This window comes from Chrysochloris asiatica, unplaced genomic scaffold (genome assembly GCF_000296735.1).
Source record: "Chrysochloris asiatica unplaced genomic scaffold, ChrAsi1.0 scaffold00205, whole genome shotgun sequence".
NCBI classification, from domain to species: domain Eukaryota; kingdom Metazoa; phylum Chordata; class Mammalia; order Afrosoricida; family Chrysochloridae; genus Chrysochloris; species Chrysochloris asiatica.
In genome coordinates, this window is record NW_006408723.1 from 1,757,389 (window position 1) to 1,773,115 (window position 15,727).

At 39.9% G+C, this 15,727-nt stretch overlaps 1 protein-coding gene across 1 annotated transcript in view; it reads right to left on the reverse strand.

Annotated features, from left to right (window-relative positions):
- Positions 1–15,727, reverse strand: part of SHC3 (SHC (Src homology 2 domain containing) transforming protein 3) — a 460,599-nt gene that overhangs the window by 209,905 nt on the left and 234,967 nt on the right. Inside the window, exon 6 of the mRNA XM_006872582.1 lies at positions 6,545–6,596. Coding sequence (XP_006872644.1) covers positions 6,545–6,596 — 52 coding nt within the window. The remainder of the gene's footprint in view (positions 1–6,544; positions 6,597–15,727) is intronic.

Below are 15,727 nucleotides of genomic sequence, written 5' to 3' on the forward strand. Positions count from 1 at the left end.
TAGATATAGATATAGATATAGATATAGATATAGATATAGATATAGAGAGTAGCAAAGTGGGTTAATGCACTGGGGTGCAGTGTTGTTTGAACTGCAATTTTGGCTGTTCAAGTTCACCAGTCACTCCTCGGAAACCCTCCCAGAAACCCTATACAGTGTCACTATGGGTCAGAACTGACTTGATGGCACTTAACAACAAAATGTGTGTGTGTGTGTGTGTGTGTTACAATCACTGGTAATCATATAGATATAGATATAGAGATACAGAGAGAGAGACCAATGTTCATTGGTGATTACTAGCGATTGGTGAGACAGGGAGGTGGATTTACTCTCTTGATTGTATCCTTGCTATGTGCCTTCAAGTCAGCTCTGACTCACAGCAACCCTATGCACACAAAAAGCAAAACTCTGCCTGGTTCTGCACCAACCTCACAATTGTTGTTGTGCTTAGCCCACTGTTGCAGCCACTGTGTCAATCCATCTAACTTGGGGCCTTCCTCTTTTTCTGTTGACCCTCTACATTACCAATCACGATTTACTTTTCCAGGCACTAGTTCCTTCTGATAACATGTTCCAAGTAAACTACTTACTTTGAACTTGTTATCAGAATATTACAAAGTAATTTTCACCATCCTGGCTTCCAAGGAGTATTCTAACTGTATTTCCATGGCAGATTGTTCTTTGGCCATCCCACAGTACTTTCATAGTACTCTAGAGTGCAGATACTTGTTATTTTGATGATGGAAAAGCAGCACCAAATGTGGACACATTTGACCAAGATGTATAATGAACACATCTTGACAAAAGTAAATGATGTTGGTGTCAAATTCACGAGCCACTTCTAAGACGTGCACAAGAGCAAAGGATGTCTGTGCTAAAGAATATTACATATATAACTTGACAACAATAATAACAGTAACTAAAAAATGAGGGCATGATCTCAGTATACATGTATATATGTGTATGGCTATGTGAGTACATGTGTGGTGAGATGAAAGTATCTACATGTATGTGTTGTGTAATTATGTGTATGCATGTATGGAGTCCTGGTATGGCGCTGTGGGTTAATGTGCCAGACTGCAAAACTATTTGAACTGCAATGTTGGCGGTTCAAGTTAACCAGCTGCTCCTCGGAAACCCTATACAGGGTTTCTATGGGTTGGAACCAACTCACCGGCACTTTACAACAACATCTATCTATATATATATATGTATATACATAGATATAGCCAAATATATATATATACATGGAGTCCTGGCATGGCGCTGTGGGTTAATGTACTAGACTGAAAAGTTAGTTTGAACCATAAGGTTAGCAATTGAAGCTCACCAGCTGTTTCTTGGAAACCCTATACAGGGTTGCTATGAGTCAGAACCAACTCAACAGCACTTAAAAGCAACAATATAAATATGGAGTCCTGGTGTGGCGCTACAAGATAATGCACTGAACTGTAAGGTTGGTTTGAACCACAATGTTGGTGTCAAACTCACCAGCCACTTCTAGGAAACCCTTTACAGGATTGCTATGAAGCCGAACCAACTCAATGGCACTTAACAATCCATATAAAATGTATACATGTTATATATATATACATATAGACAAATGTTTTATTTATATATATATATACAAAAGGCTATAAATATACATATATATATATATATATATATATATATATAGCCAAGGGGTAAACAGTTATTTTAAAGCATAGATGAGAAGATTGGGGGATAGGGATTTTAATATAAAGGAAAGTAAAACAACTAAATCAGACATAATGAGATTGTTGACACACTGTGAAGAATATAACCAATGTCACTGGTCATTATTTATGAACTACAGAATGGAAGCAGGTTTTTCTGTATATATTTCTACAAAAATAACATTAAATAGTTTAAATGTCTTAATGATAAACTGCATATATTTTCAAATTACATATATGTAATATTGATAGAGGACTGCTGGTGTGGCGCTGTGGGCTAATGTGTCAGACTGCAAAGTCGTTTGAACTACAAGGTTGATGATTAAAGCTCACCAGCTGCTCCTTGGAAACCCTATCCAGGGTCACTATGGGTCAGAATTGACTCAGTGGCACTTAACAACAACAATATTGATAGAAAAATAAAATGGAAATAATTCACTTTACATATAAATCCTTGTTAATTACTTAATTCACAGATACATAAACATTGTCTTAGAAATGCAGTTTGATCGTTTTTATTTTCCTATTTGGATTAAAATCTGTTGAGTATCTACTGATAAGTGATGAGTCAACCTTTCTGAGAAGAGAATAAAAAGAAATCAGAATGCTAATATATATTCCCAACAGTCCTGGTTGGTTACCACAGTATTTATCCAATAACTACAGTATTGAATCAAGGAAATGAAATCAGACATAGAGCTGTTTTGGAAAAAGACAGCATCTCTAATCTAACACTTAATAACCTGGTTCCTTTTGCCTTTGTTCTAGATGAACTACATTAAGAATGGGTTCTTGCCAAAGACTACCCAATGACCCCTACTGATGCCACATGGGACAGAAAAATCAGTCAACTGAGGCTTGCCTTAATTCCTGATCTGCATTATATCACAAGATAAAATAAAATAATTGATGTTGAACAACCAAGTTTGAGTAGTTTGCTACAGGTAATAGATAGAGTATCTCCCAGTAAGCATTTCAATGGACACCTATGAGGTTGCACCCCAAATAGAGCCGAGGTTCTGACACTGATCTTCACAATAAGACTGCATGAAAACCTGAAAGGGAGCCTGTGCAATACCATGGGGCAGAGGATGCGTACTAATTCCCATGCCACTGAAAAGGCACCCTGGGTAAAGGAACTCCTGTTTTGTCCCTGTGAAACAAAATGGCAGCCTGCACACTAGTCAGAGCTAAATACAGTTATACCTGGCTAAACTCCTTCAGGCTCCAGACCTGAAGAATTATCTCATAACTTTGGCTATGCATTGGAATCACCTGGAGAACTTTTCTAAAATGTTCTTGTCTGGGCTTTTCCCACAGAAATTCTGAGGTCTGGACATTGGAATCTGTAAGAGTTCTTCAGGTGGTTGTAAAGTGCAGCTCATTGTGAGACATTAAACCCTAGGAGACATTAAACCTGTTCAAAAGTAAATAAACAAAAGAAATGAAAAGCCAAGGATTACTTGAAGTTTATTTGGCACAAACAAAAAGAAATAATTTTAACAACCTTGAGCTAAAAGTGGGACTACTATGCCCAGGGAAGAATAACCTGCCATGTCCCTCCTCTCTTCCCTTGTTCTGAGTTGGAAGAACTGGAGTGGCTAAAGGGTTGAGCTCTAACTGCCAAAAATAGGCTTTTGTTCACCGGCCTGGGTGACATCTCAACTGTGACATAGTCTTCTGTCCCTACCCACCTGAGACAATTACTAGTTTATCTGTTGTTATTGTATAAAAGCTGCTTCAAGTTCAAGAAGTTATGGACTGGAATGCCAACAAGCGGCCTTGGAGATAATCTTTGGGTTCATCAAGACTACTGGTGGCCCCTTCCTTTCCACCTCAAAACTTTATATTTATCCCACCTTTAGTTCAGGAGTGACAATAAAACCATCATAAAACATGAAGGTATCATATTAGAACCATCTACAGAATTCTATCCATCTCAATCACCCTAAAAGATATGGTGACATTCTAGTGCATTATCTTCAACTTCAAGAAACTACTGAAGTGGAAAGGCAGCCCACTAATGCATAACTGGAAAGTTCCCAGGTGAATATCCACACATACTATGTGGTAGCACAAATGTTTATAGGTTAGGGGCAATTTACAAGATCCACCAATAAATTAGCTATTCAATCCCACTGATTGAAAATTCCTCTTTAGGAGTAACCCACAGTAAAGTATTGTTGTTGCTGTTAAGTGCCGTTGAGTCGGTTCTGACCCATAGCGACCCTGTACAGGGTTTCCGAGGGTGTAAATCCTTACGGAGTAGAAAGCCTCATCTTTCTCCCGCGGAGCGGCTGGTAGTTTCGAACCGCTGACCTTAAGGTTCGCAGCCCGATTCGTAACCACTACGCTATTTAATAGTCTTTGTCACTTCCACTAAACAACATTTTTTGGTGTTTGAATAAGAGAAGATGGGAGAAGATGCTGATAGAATAATATGATTCAATTGTAAGTGGTTAACAGGGTTAATTTTGGTTGCTATAAGTGTATTAAATGAGCCATCTCAGAAGCAAGAAAAAGAGATTTCACTACCATCAAAGAAAGTCAGTAGAGGAGCATGTCCTTTGGACCCCAACATCCATGTGCAGTGTACCTCCTCAAGCAAGAAACAGAAAGCTGTGACACCACAAGAGTAGCAGAGAAGCAGCAGTCACAGAACCAAAAGCCAGAGCATGAGACAGTGGTGGCCTTCGCAGCCCATGGATCAAGTAAAGCTGATTGACTTTGGGCAGGAGGCTTGTTTTCAGTGTGAGGTGTCTCCAGGCACTTAATTGGGTATGCTAAATTTGTTGATCCATGAAGCTAGAGTCAAGTGCCTTCAGGCAGCCCTAAAAAGAGCTTTTCCCAGTGCCTGGGAAGAGAGAGGCCTGGTGTCAGATCTCTGTGACCATTGCAACAAATTATCAAACACAGTAGAGTAGAGAGTACTGAAGGAGGGACAGCTTGGGGGCAGGGATGTTGTTAAGTGCCTTCTAATGAATCAATTTGGACTCATAGTAACCCTGTACAGGGCTTCTGAGGAGTGACTGGTGGGTTTGAACCACTGATATTGTGGTTAGAAGTCCAGTGCTTATCCTACAGCAGCACTCCAGGATTTAGAACAGTATAATGACCACATTGCCCTGCAAGGAGCACTGTGACTGACTTCTAATAGACCTCTTGGTGTTGATCCATTCTGCAAGAGTTGTTTTGAATATATATCCCAGATACAATGTTGGGGCAAGGGTACAGAGTAGAATGTTAACCTCATTTGTAATGAAATTTTAAAGAGGGGAGAAAAAAATCTTTGGATAAAAAGAATTCTGCAAAGATTTAGGAAAACTTAACTGTTAGTACCTGGGGCATAGAGAAGAAGGAATAGAGGGCGAGTACCCAACATTGGAAGGAAATAGTATTTTGCAGTATTGTAAATTCCACAAGTGAGTTTTGAATTGTAGCAATGTGGCACAGCATATCAGAGGTACTGTTATTCTAGGGTTTAAAAAAAAGTTGCTGTCAAATTGATTCTGACTCACAGCGACCCAATGTGTGGCAGAATAGAATTGGACTCCATCTGATTTTCAGTCGCTGATTTTTCAGAAGTATGTCATAAGGTCTTTCTTCACAGCACTTCTAGATGGTCTTGAATCTCCAACATTTCAGCTAGCTGCCAAGCACATTAACTCTTTGTACCACCCAGGGACTCTCATTCAAGGATATATTATTTTCTAACTATTATCAAGTTGGACCTCAATTCATGAAAATGCTGTGCACAATGGAACAAAACACTGCTGAATCCTGTCCCATCCTGATGATTGGTTATGAACCAAAGCATTGCAATCCGTAGGATTTTTATTGGCTGATATTCTGGAGCATAGAACATCAAGCCTTTCTTCCTAATCTGAATCTGGAAGCTCCGTTAAAACCTGTTCAGCATCACAGCAACATACTACCCTCCACTGACAAATGGGTAGTTGCTGCACTTTAGGTACACTGGCCTGAAGCAGATCTGGGACTCCTATAGTTGTTGTTGTTATGTGCCATGGAATCGGTTCCGACTCATAGCAACCCTGTACAGGGTTTCTGAGGCTGTAAATCTTTGAGGGAGCAGAACGCCTCATCTTTCTCTCGCGGAACAGCTGGTAGTTTCGAATTGCTGACCTTGCGGTTCTCAGGCCGATTCCTAACCACTACACTACCAGAGCTCCTATGGGAAAGGCAAAAAAAATTCTACCATTAAACCACCACTGCACCCTCGTTCAAGGATTAACATACCTTTAGTCAGACCTGTTCATTTCAAAAAATGGGATTTTGTTTTCTAAATAAGTAAAAAAAAAAAAAAAAAATTGGGGTAGGTATTAAGGGGCAGAACAAAAGGAAAAGGGTCTATAAAAACGCCAAGTACTTGAAAACTCCAAATGCCCAACTCATCCTGGGCTTACGACTTTGAGGTGACAGGAAACAACACTTTGAGCTTAAACTCTGGCTTCTTAGGGTGAGCAGGGTAGGAAAGATTTCTGGGCTGGTGTGATTGGCAGTGGAGATGAACCAGATCTGGAGCCTGGCAGGCGGACTTGAAGTTTGTAATGTCTTCTAGGCAAAACCAAGGACACTTTCAGAGTGCAGGTCAGATGTACCAATGATGGCCAACTGGACCAGGTACGCATTTGAAGCTCGAAGTTTGATATGTTGTATCCCAGGCAGGTGAGTGCACATGACTGCCTGAAACCTCAGTTAGCACTAGTAATGCCATGTGACACATGTTCTAATTTTGATGGAGGAGGTCAAGATAAGGAACATCTGGTACATAATGTTAAGACTGGCTGTGTGCAAATGAGAGATTAGAAAAGTCAAGCATTGCTTACCTCTGCGATTAACAGGGTCTTTAGCTACATATGCAACATAGTCTGTTGTGTCCTGTTAAAAAAAAATGAGACATCCACATCATTAATCACAAGTGATAGCACACAGACAACAACCCAGCCCACAAACCAGTAAGCTTTTAAAAGATTCAACCCTCAGAGATAATCAAACACTTTCTAAGTAACAAACTAAATAAGACACCCTTTCTCAAATGATAATGTGGACAGAAATCACTGGGGATCTTGATGAAATGCAGGTTTGTATTCAGTATATTAGGAACAAGGGATTGAGGTTCTACATTTCTAATCAGCTTCTTGTAATACTGATACTGCTGATCCACAGACCACACTTTTTGAGTAGCAAAAATGATAGGCACTGGTTCTTGCCTTGTTTGTATGTTGGAAACACCTGAGTTCCAATTCCCACATAATCTGAATTTCACTAACCCTTGACTATTGGGAATTCTTTGAAAACTCCCTAGATGATTCTAAAGTGAGATGAGGTTGAGAACAACTGCTGCTAACTCTGTCTAGAGTGAAAACCAGGAAATGGTGGCCATGGAGGAGATCCCAATTTTTGGCAAACCTACATGTTGTAGAGTATAATTTAGCTCCATAGAGTTTTCATGACTGACTGTTTGGAAGCAGATCACCTGGCATTTTTTCAAACACATCTCTAGGTAAGTTCAAACTGCCAAACTTTCAGTTAGTAGCTGAGCATGTAACTGTTTGTGCCACCGCAGGACTCCCTCTGTCTAGAATCAAAACCAAAAACACCTCACCATGCAGCCAATTCCGACTCATGTTGACGCCATGGGTTGCAGAGTAGAACTGCTCCATAGAATTTTCTTGGCTATAACCTTTAACAGAAGATGTCCAGGCTTTTCTTCCATACTATTGTTGAGTGGATTCTAGCTGTCAACTTTTAGATTAGTAGTCAAGTGTAAACCACTAGTTTGTGTCTAGCACAGTACTCATAGTTGTGCTGCTGCCATAATCCTTTGTTGGTAAATGCCATTAAATTGGTTCCAACTAACAATGACTCTGTATAGGGTTTTGGAGGAGCAGCTGATAGGTTTGAATAACCGACCTTATAGCTAGTAGTCCAGTGTTTATCCTATACCACCACACCATGACTTCATAATCCCCTGTGCTGTTAAAGTGCCGTAGAGTCGGCTCTGACTCATAGCAACCCTGTATAGGGTTTCTGAGGAGCAGCTGGTGAGTTTGAACCTTGTGGTTCAAACCAACCTTACAGTAGAGTGCTTATCCTATGGCAACACACAAGGAGTCTAATCCCCTGGGGGATATATAAAAACACAGATTGCTGGGTCCCCACTCCAGAGTTTCCCCAGTGGGTCTGGGATGAGATTTAAATTTTGAATTTTTGACAGGTTCCCAGGTGCTGCTGCTGGTGGTGGTCTGGGAACTCCACTATGATAACCGCTTGTCTAAAGAAAATTCAGAAGTGGATTTGCAGTTTGGTTGCAAACTTTCGTGGGTGTAGAACTTGGGACAGAGATGGAATAAGGGCTCTGCTTTAAAATTCCCTTTTCCAAAACCCAAGCTTGTCTTATCTTATGTTCCCCTTTGGTGACTTTCTAAAGTGAGTGGGAGTGACTGTCAAATGTGTCCACCTGGTGTCCCAATAGCTTCTTGTTAAGTGCCATGGAGTCGGTTCTAACTCAGTGACCATGTATAGGGTTTCCAAGGAGCAGCTGATAGGTTTGAACTGCTGACCTTGTGGTTAATAGTCCAGAGCTTCTTAGGGATTTAAAAAAATTAAGAAATAATCTCTGGGGGTGGGGGACTCTTATGGGTGGATGAGATGTGAGGGTTCTTTTCTTCTTGAACATAAGAAATTATTTTAATCCTTTAGGATGTTTCAAAAATAGCTCTAATTAGAAGTCTTACCTATCCATGTCAAACATGAGTCCTGAAAACTACCCCTTCATCTAATAAGTACAACAGAGGAAAATATAAGCTGAGAAGTGTGCTCAGGCAACCATGTGAACTTTAGCTCCTAAACAAGTAATTAAAGGAAGAAATAATTCTATTAATCCTTCACAGTAGAACACAAAAGACTGCAGGCAGCCAGCCACCAGAAACAGAAGTATGGAGTAGTTTCTACCATAAAGCACCAGGAAGTCAGTATAGTCATACCCTGATAGAGATTTTTAGCCTCCTGAGCTGTGAGAAATAGAAAATGTCTCTTTTAAAGCCTCCAACTTTGTGGTATTTTGTAGGTTCCTGGGTGGTTTACAATTTGTGCAGCAGAAGAAAGTCCTGGTGATTTTCTTCTGTGACGATTACACAACCAAACTTGTTGCTGCCAAGTCAATTACAACCATAGAAACCCTATAGGATAGAGTACAAGGGGGCCTCAAAAAGTTCATGGAAAAATAATTTTATTTCCATTTTAATTCCAGTTTCTTAAGAACATTTTGAAGCCCCCTAGTAGAACTGCCCCAAAGGGTTTCCAAAGCTGTCAAACCTTATGAAAGCAGACTGCCTCATCTTTCTCCCATAGAGTGTCTAGTGGGTTTGAACCATCAATCTTTTGTCTCCAGTGTAATTCAGAAAAAGAGAAATGAACAGATGGAGTGTATAAGTATAGGGGAGGTGTGGAATCATCCTGAGACACTGCAGGATAACACTGGATTATTGACCACAAGGTCAGCACTTCCAACCCACCAAGCACTTCTCAGAAACCCTGCAGGGTCACTCTGAGTAGGAATCCACTTGACAGCACTTAGTAACAACAAAGGGCTTGTGTACAGGACAAGACACTTTACTGTGAATAACATTCTCTGCAACTCACAACAACCCAAAAAACAGGAGGGAGAGAATTCTTTCAGCAGATTTCAAGATAAGTACATTGCCAAGGTCATTATCCAAGTTGGGTCTCATTTAAATTCTTTCCTTTTCCTGCTCAGATGACTGAGCACAGAGTAACTTGGAAAAGAGAGCAGAAGATATTGCTTCCTGGTCATTTCTATCAAGAAACATCTAGTCAGAATTTGAAGCTATTATCAAAAATAAGCATAAAAGCCTTTTCCTAGATTCAGGAGATGTTAATGTCAAAAGAAGTCCCTGGGTGATGCAACCATGTTAACATACTCTTCTGCTAACTGAAAGGTTAGAGGTTTGAGTCCACCCAAAGGCACCTCGGAATAAAGGCCTGGTGATTTACTTACAAAATATCAGCCATTGAAAACCCTATGGAGTTCTGCTCTGGCACACATTTTTGCCATGAATCAGAGTTGATTGAATAACATCTGGTTTGGTTTTCAGTTTTTGATAGTGCCAAGGGATACATGTTGCTCTGTAGGATAAACCACTGGACTGCAAGGTCAGTTTGAACCACAAGGTCAGCAGTTCAAACTCATCAGCTGCTCCTTGGAAACCCTATACAGGGTTGCTAAGAGTCGGAACTGATGCAATGGCATTTAACAACAACAATATAGGATAAGTACTGCTAACTTTGAGTTTGGTGGTTCAAACCCACCAGCTATTCTATTGGAGAGAGATGAGACTTTCTGTTCCTGTAAAGATTTACAGCCTTAGCAACCCTTTTCAGGGTCGTTATGAGTTGAAATTGACTTGATGGCAGTGTGTTTTGCTTTTGGAAGGATCCTTAGAAAGCATCTAGTCCAGTGTTTCTCAAACTGAGATCCATGTAACCATAGGGTTGGGCAGCTGTATTCTCCAGTGTTTGTGATGTCATCAAAGGTTGGTTGTGTTTGTTTTGTTTTAACTTTTGTGTTTTCATTTCCATGAGCTGAAAAATTAATACCAGAATATTTAGGATCATCTGGATGATCACTGTGTCACCAAGTTCTGTAGACAATTTCAGTGCCAGAATTTGCATTTGGGTTTCCAATATTATTGGTGAAAGTTTTTGAAAGAATTAGAAAGAAAAGAGCAAAAAGCTAGCTGTCATTGGCCCCACTTGAAGCAAAATGAGGTCCCATTTCTACACAATTATGTATAATTGAAGTTTTTGCTTGAATAACAGAAATTAGTGGAAGAATTGAATCATTTGGGAGTTTGTGGTAATAGAAAGATGCTGACCTCAAGAGTTTGCACTATGATGATCAGTTCTAGTCACATTGGGAACAGAGATTGTTTCAGCAAAACATTATCCATCGCAGTAAATGTTACTTTGAAAGTTATTAACTTTATAGCATTTGTCTTCAACTTCCAACTTAATTGAGGTTTACAGTTTCAACAGTGTTTAAGCCTAAGGAGCCATGCATAGCTTATTTTCCTACATAATTGAGTAATGAAAGTATTTTAAATCAACACTAGGGGTATATGGAAGGAAATTCTTTTTAGATTTTCACTCTGGTCTGAAAAACTCTGCTCTAGTTAAATACCACCACCAACCCCCACCTCCTCGCCCCACCCCCATCCCACCCAGCAGTATCTGGGGAAAGGAGATCGAGAAAGAGAAATAAGTGTCCCAGTCACTCAGATGGCAAGTGACCAAGCCAGAAAATTGCTTTTCTGGTGCCCATATTGGTCCTTTTCTGGCAGAGTACAGGAGTATGGCTATTCAAAATAATGTTCTTGGCATCACCCAGTCACACATTGAGTGCATTAAGTTTCAAATCTGGGAATTATATGGTGAAGATATTAAAAACTCATGACGAAAGGCCATCTAAGATTCAACTACTGGCCTCTACATTTGTATAGGAAAGAGGAGTAATGAAAATTGAAAATTTGGGGATCAATTAGTCCAGTGGACTAATAGAACATCAGTCCCCACAACCCTGAGACAAGAAGAACTAGATGGTGCCTACCTACCACCTGAAAGTGATGGTCCTAAATAGAGTGAGAGAAAATGTGGAACAAAATACAAAATTATAAAAAAAATACAAAACTAGGCTTGCTTGTCAGCAAGAGACTAGAGGAATTGAAGACTATGGCCCTTGGCCACCCTTCAGATCTGGAAATGAACTTTCACCTTCGTGGCCAATTTTTTAGCCAAGTGATAGATAGATAGATGATAGATAGATAGATAGATAGATAGATAGATAGATAGATAGATAGATAGATAGATAGAAGGGGGTGTTGGGAAGCAGGCAGGGGAACATAACAGTGCTCACTAGTAAGATATGCTCACCATGGAATGGGCAACCTTTCAAGACCAAAAACCAACACTTATCTAAGGACAAAGTTCAGGATGGTTAGTGTGGTGTGGTGAATTATCTAATGTCTCCTCTCACCATACTCTGTATCTCCCACTAAAAATTGTTGCCCTGCTGGGTCTGGGTAAGAAAAGGTGGGGGAACCATACAGATAGGATGGCATAATTCAGCTGTGGATGTTAACAAATTTAATTATATTTATAAAAACATAAAAGTCTAGCATAGGTATAAAATGAACCATCTTAGAAACAGGAGGAGGGATCTCACTACTTTCAAAGAAAAAGAGCCAAGAATGGAGTACGTTGTTTGGACCCTGAGATCCCTACTCATGGAATCTCCTCAATCTAGGGACAAAAATCTGTGACACTGGAGGAGTGGCAGAAGAACAGCAGCAGCAGAACCAAGAGCCAGAACCAGCCCACAGAGCAAGTAAAGTTGAGTGACATTGGGCAGAAGGATTGTATGTAGAGTGGGGTGCCACCATGCACTTAATTAGGGGGACTAGCTTTGCTGACCCACAGAGCTAGAGCTGACTGCCTTCAGGCTGAGGCTTATGATGGAGTTCTGTGTCCTGTGGGCATTCATGAGCAACCCTAAAAGAGCTTTGTAACATAGTCAGGGCAAAGACAGGCCTGCCTGTTGGCAAAGCTGAGGAAAGGCTGTACTGATTGGTTCATGGCTGTGCCATGAACAGTTCTGACTCTCATTTGTAACCTGTTAACTTCACTAATAAACACTATTAACTATGAGTCCTATGCCTGAGTTCTGTGTGACCACTGCAATGGATTCTCAGACCCAACTGAGAAGTGGAGAGGGTTGTGGAGGAATGTTTTGGTGTTCTTTTATCTATGCAGTTTGGAGAAGAAAATTATTGTACAAGCCAATGCATGTAGTCTTCCATTTTCTAGCTGTTTGTATCTTCACTCAAAATACAAGTATCAAGGATTGAGTTGTGTTCCTCCCCACAATACGTGTCGACTTGACTGAGCCATGATTGCTAGTGATTTTGCAGTTGTGTGATGATATAGTTTGGCAGTTATATAATAATGTAATCATCTCCATGATGCTATCAGCAAATTAGTTGTCGGGATTAGGATAGGATACAACACCGTTACACAGGTCACAGTCCTGATCTGATGAAAGGTGAGTGTCCCTAAGGCGGGTCCTTTATCTTTCCAGAGAAAAAAAAAGGAGAGAACATTAAATAGAAAAGGTGGGAGCAGAGTTCATCATTTGAACCTGAGGTTCCTGCACTGAGAACTTCCTAGACTCAGAGGAAGATTGCTGCCAAAAGACATGTAGCTCTTTAAGGGATGCCAGGCCCACATATATTGAAAGGAGACAGAGACTTTCCTCTAGAACCAACAGACTAAGCAAGCCTTTCCCTAGAGCCTACCCCCTGAATTTAGACTTTTAGCTTCTTAAATTATGAGCGAATCAATTTGTTAAAGCCATCCACGTGTGCTATTTCTGCTATAGCCGCACTAGATAACTAAGACAAGAGGTAAGAAAATGTTTAAGACAAGTTCCTGAAAGATGCTATTGGTAAAAATATAGACTGTATCTGCCCTTTATTTTTTTCAAATTGGGTTATCCTCCAATTTTTAAGAAATTAGGGTTGCAAGTATCACAATGGTCAAATAATTAAAAACCACTATAAAGAAATTTGAGCTAGATAGAAACATAATTAAATATAGATACTGTTGTTGTTAGGTGCCATCTAGTCGGTACTGACCCATAGTGACCTTATGCACAGCAGAATGAAACACTGCCCGATCCTGGGCCAACCTCACTATTGTTGCCACGCTTGAGCCCATCGATGTTGCCACTTGGCTAATCCATCTTGTTAGGAGTCTTCCTCTTTTTCTCTGACCCTCCACCTTAGTAAACATGATATCCTTTTCCAATGACTGCTCCCTCCTGACAATATGTTCGAAGTAAGAGAAACGAAGTTTGGCCATCCTGGCCTCCAAGGAGCACTCTGGCTGCATTTCTTCCAACATGGATCTGTTGGTTCTTTTGGCAGCCCATGGCACTTTCAATATCCTCCTCCAACACCATAACTCAAAAAAGCATCAATTCTTCTACAATCTTCCTTATTCACTGTCCAGCTTTTGCATGCATATGAAGTTATTGAAAATACCATGGCTTGGGTCAGGCGCACCTTAGTTCTCAAGGTGCCATCTTTGCTCTTCAACACTTTAAAAAGGTCTTGAGCAGCAGATTTGCCTAATGCAATACGTCGTTTGATTTCTTGACTGCTGCATCCGTGAAAGTTGATTGTTGATGCATGTCTACTACTTGTCAGTTTGTCATACTGTGGTGGCTTTCATATTGCTGTGATGCTGGAAGCTGTGCCACCATTTTTTAAAATACTATCAAGGTGACCCATGGTGGACAGGATTCAGGGGCGCTTCCAAACTAAGATAGACTAGGAAGAATAAGAGGCAGATTACTTTGGAATGTTTACCCACTGAAAAACTTATGAATAGCAGTGGAACATTATCAGATACAGTGCCAGAAGATGAACCCATCAGGTTGGAAGGCACTCAGAATATGACTGGAGAAAAGCTGCCTCCTCAAAGTAGAGCTGACCTTGATGACACGAATGGAGTAAAGCTTTCAGAATGTTAAATTGATGGGCCACAACTCAGCATGAGGAAAAGCAGTAAGCATCCATTAATAATTGGCATTTCTTGGAATTAGTGAAGTATGAATCTAGGAAAATTGGAAGTTGTCAAAATTTAAATGGAATACATAAAGGTCAAAATCCTAGGCATTGATGAGCTAAAATGGACTGGAATTCTTCCATTTTGAATCTGAAAATCATATGGTTTACTATGCCAGGCACAACAAATTCAAGTGAAAAGGCATCATATTCACCGTCAAAAAGAACATTCCAAGATCTTTCTTAAAGTACAATGCATTCTGCAATAGGATCATGTGCACATGCCTACAAGGAAAGCAAGTTAATACCACTTTACTCAAATTTATACACCAACTACTAAATCCATCAAAAAAGAAAATGGAAAAATTCTATCAATGTCCTTAGTCTGAAATTGATCAAACATGTACTCGAGATGTATTGATAATTACTGGTGATTGAAAGGCAAAGGTTGGGAAGAAAAAGGAAGAACCAGTAGCTAGAAAATATAACCTTGGTGATAGAAATTATGATGGAGATCATATGATAGAATTTTGCAAGATCAATGACATATTCGTTGCAAATATCTTTTTAAACAACATAAAAAGTCACTGTGTGGTGCTGTGGGTTAATGTGCTAGACTGCAAAGTTGGTTTGCATTGCAAGGTTGGCAGTTCAAGGTCAACAGCCACTCATTGGAAACCCTATACAGAGTCGCTATGGGTTGGAAATGACTCAACAGCACTTCACAACAGCATACACATGGACCTCATTGGAATACACAGGAATCAAATTGATTATATCTGTGCGAAGAGATGGTGGGAAAGCTTATTATCAGCCAAAACAAAGGCAAACTGTGTAACAGAATTGCTAATATGCAAGCTTAGGCTGGAGCTGAAGAAAATTAAAACAAGTCCACAAGAGCCAAAACATGACCATGAACATAACCCACCTGAATTTAGAGATGATCTTAAAGAACAGATTTGACGCATTAGACACTAATGACTAAAGACCAGAAAAGTTGTGGGATAACATCAAGAATATCTTAAAGAAAGCAAAAGGTTATTAAAAGGGCAAGAAATAAAAGATCAAAATGGATTTCAGAAGAGCCTCTGAAACTTACTCTCCAGCTTTGAAAAGTCAAAGCAAATGGGAGAAATGAGGAGCTAAACAGAAAATGTCAAAGGGCAGCTCAGGAAGACAATGCCAAGTATTAAAATGAAATGTGCAAAGACCTGGAGTTTATAAAACCAAAAGGTAAGACCACACTCAGCATTTCAAGCTGAAAGAACTGAAGAAAAAAATTCTAGCTCTAACTTGCAATTTTGAAGGATTCTGTGGGCAAAATATTGAATGATGCAGAAACAACCGAAAGAAGATGAAAGTACA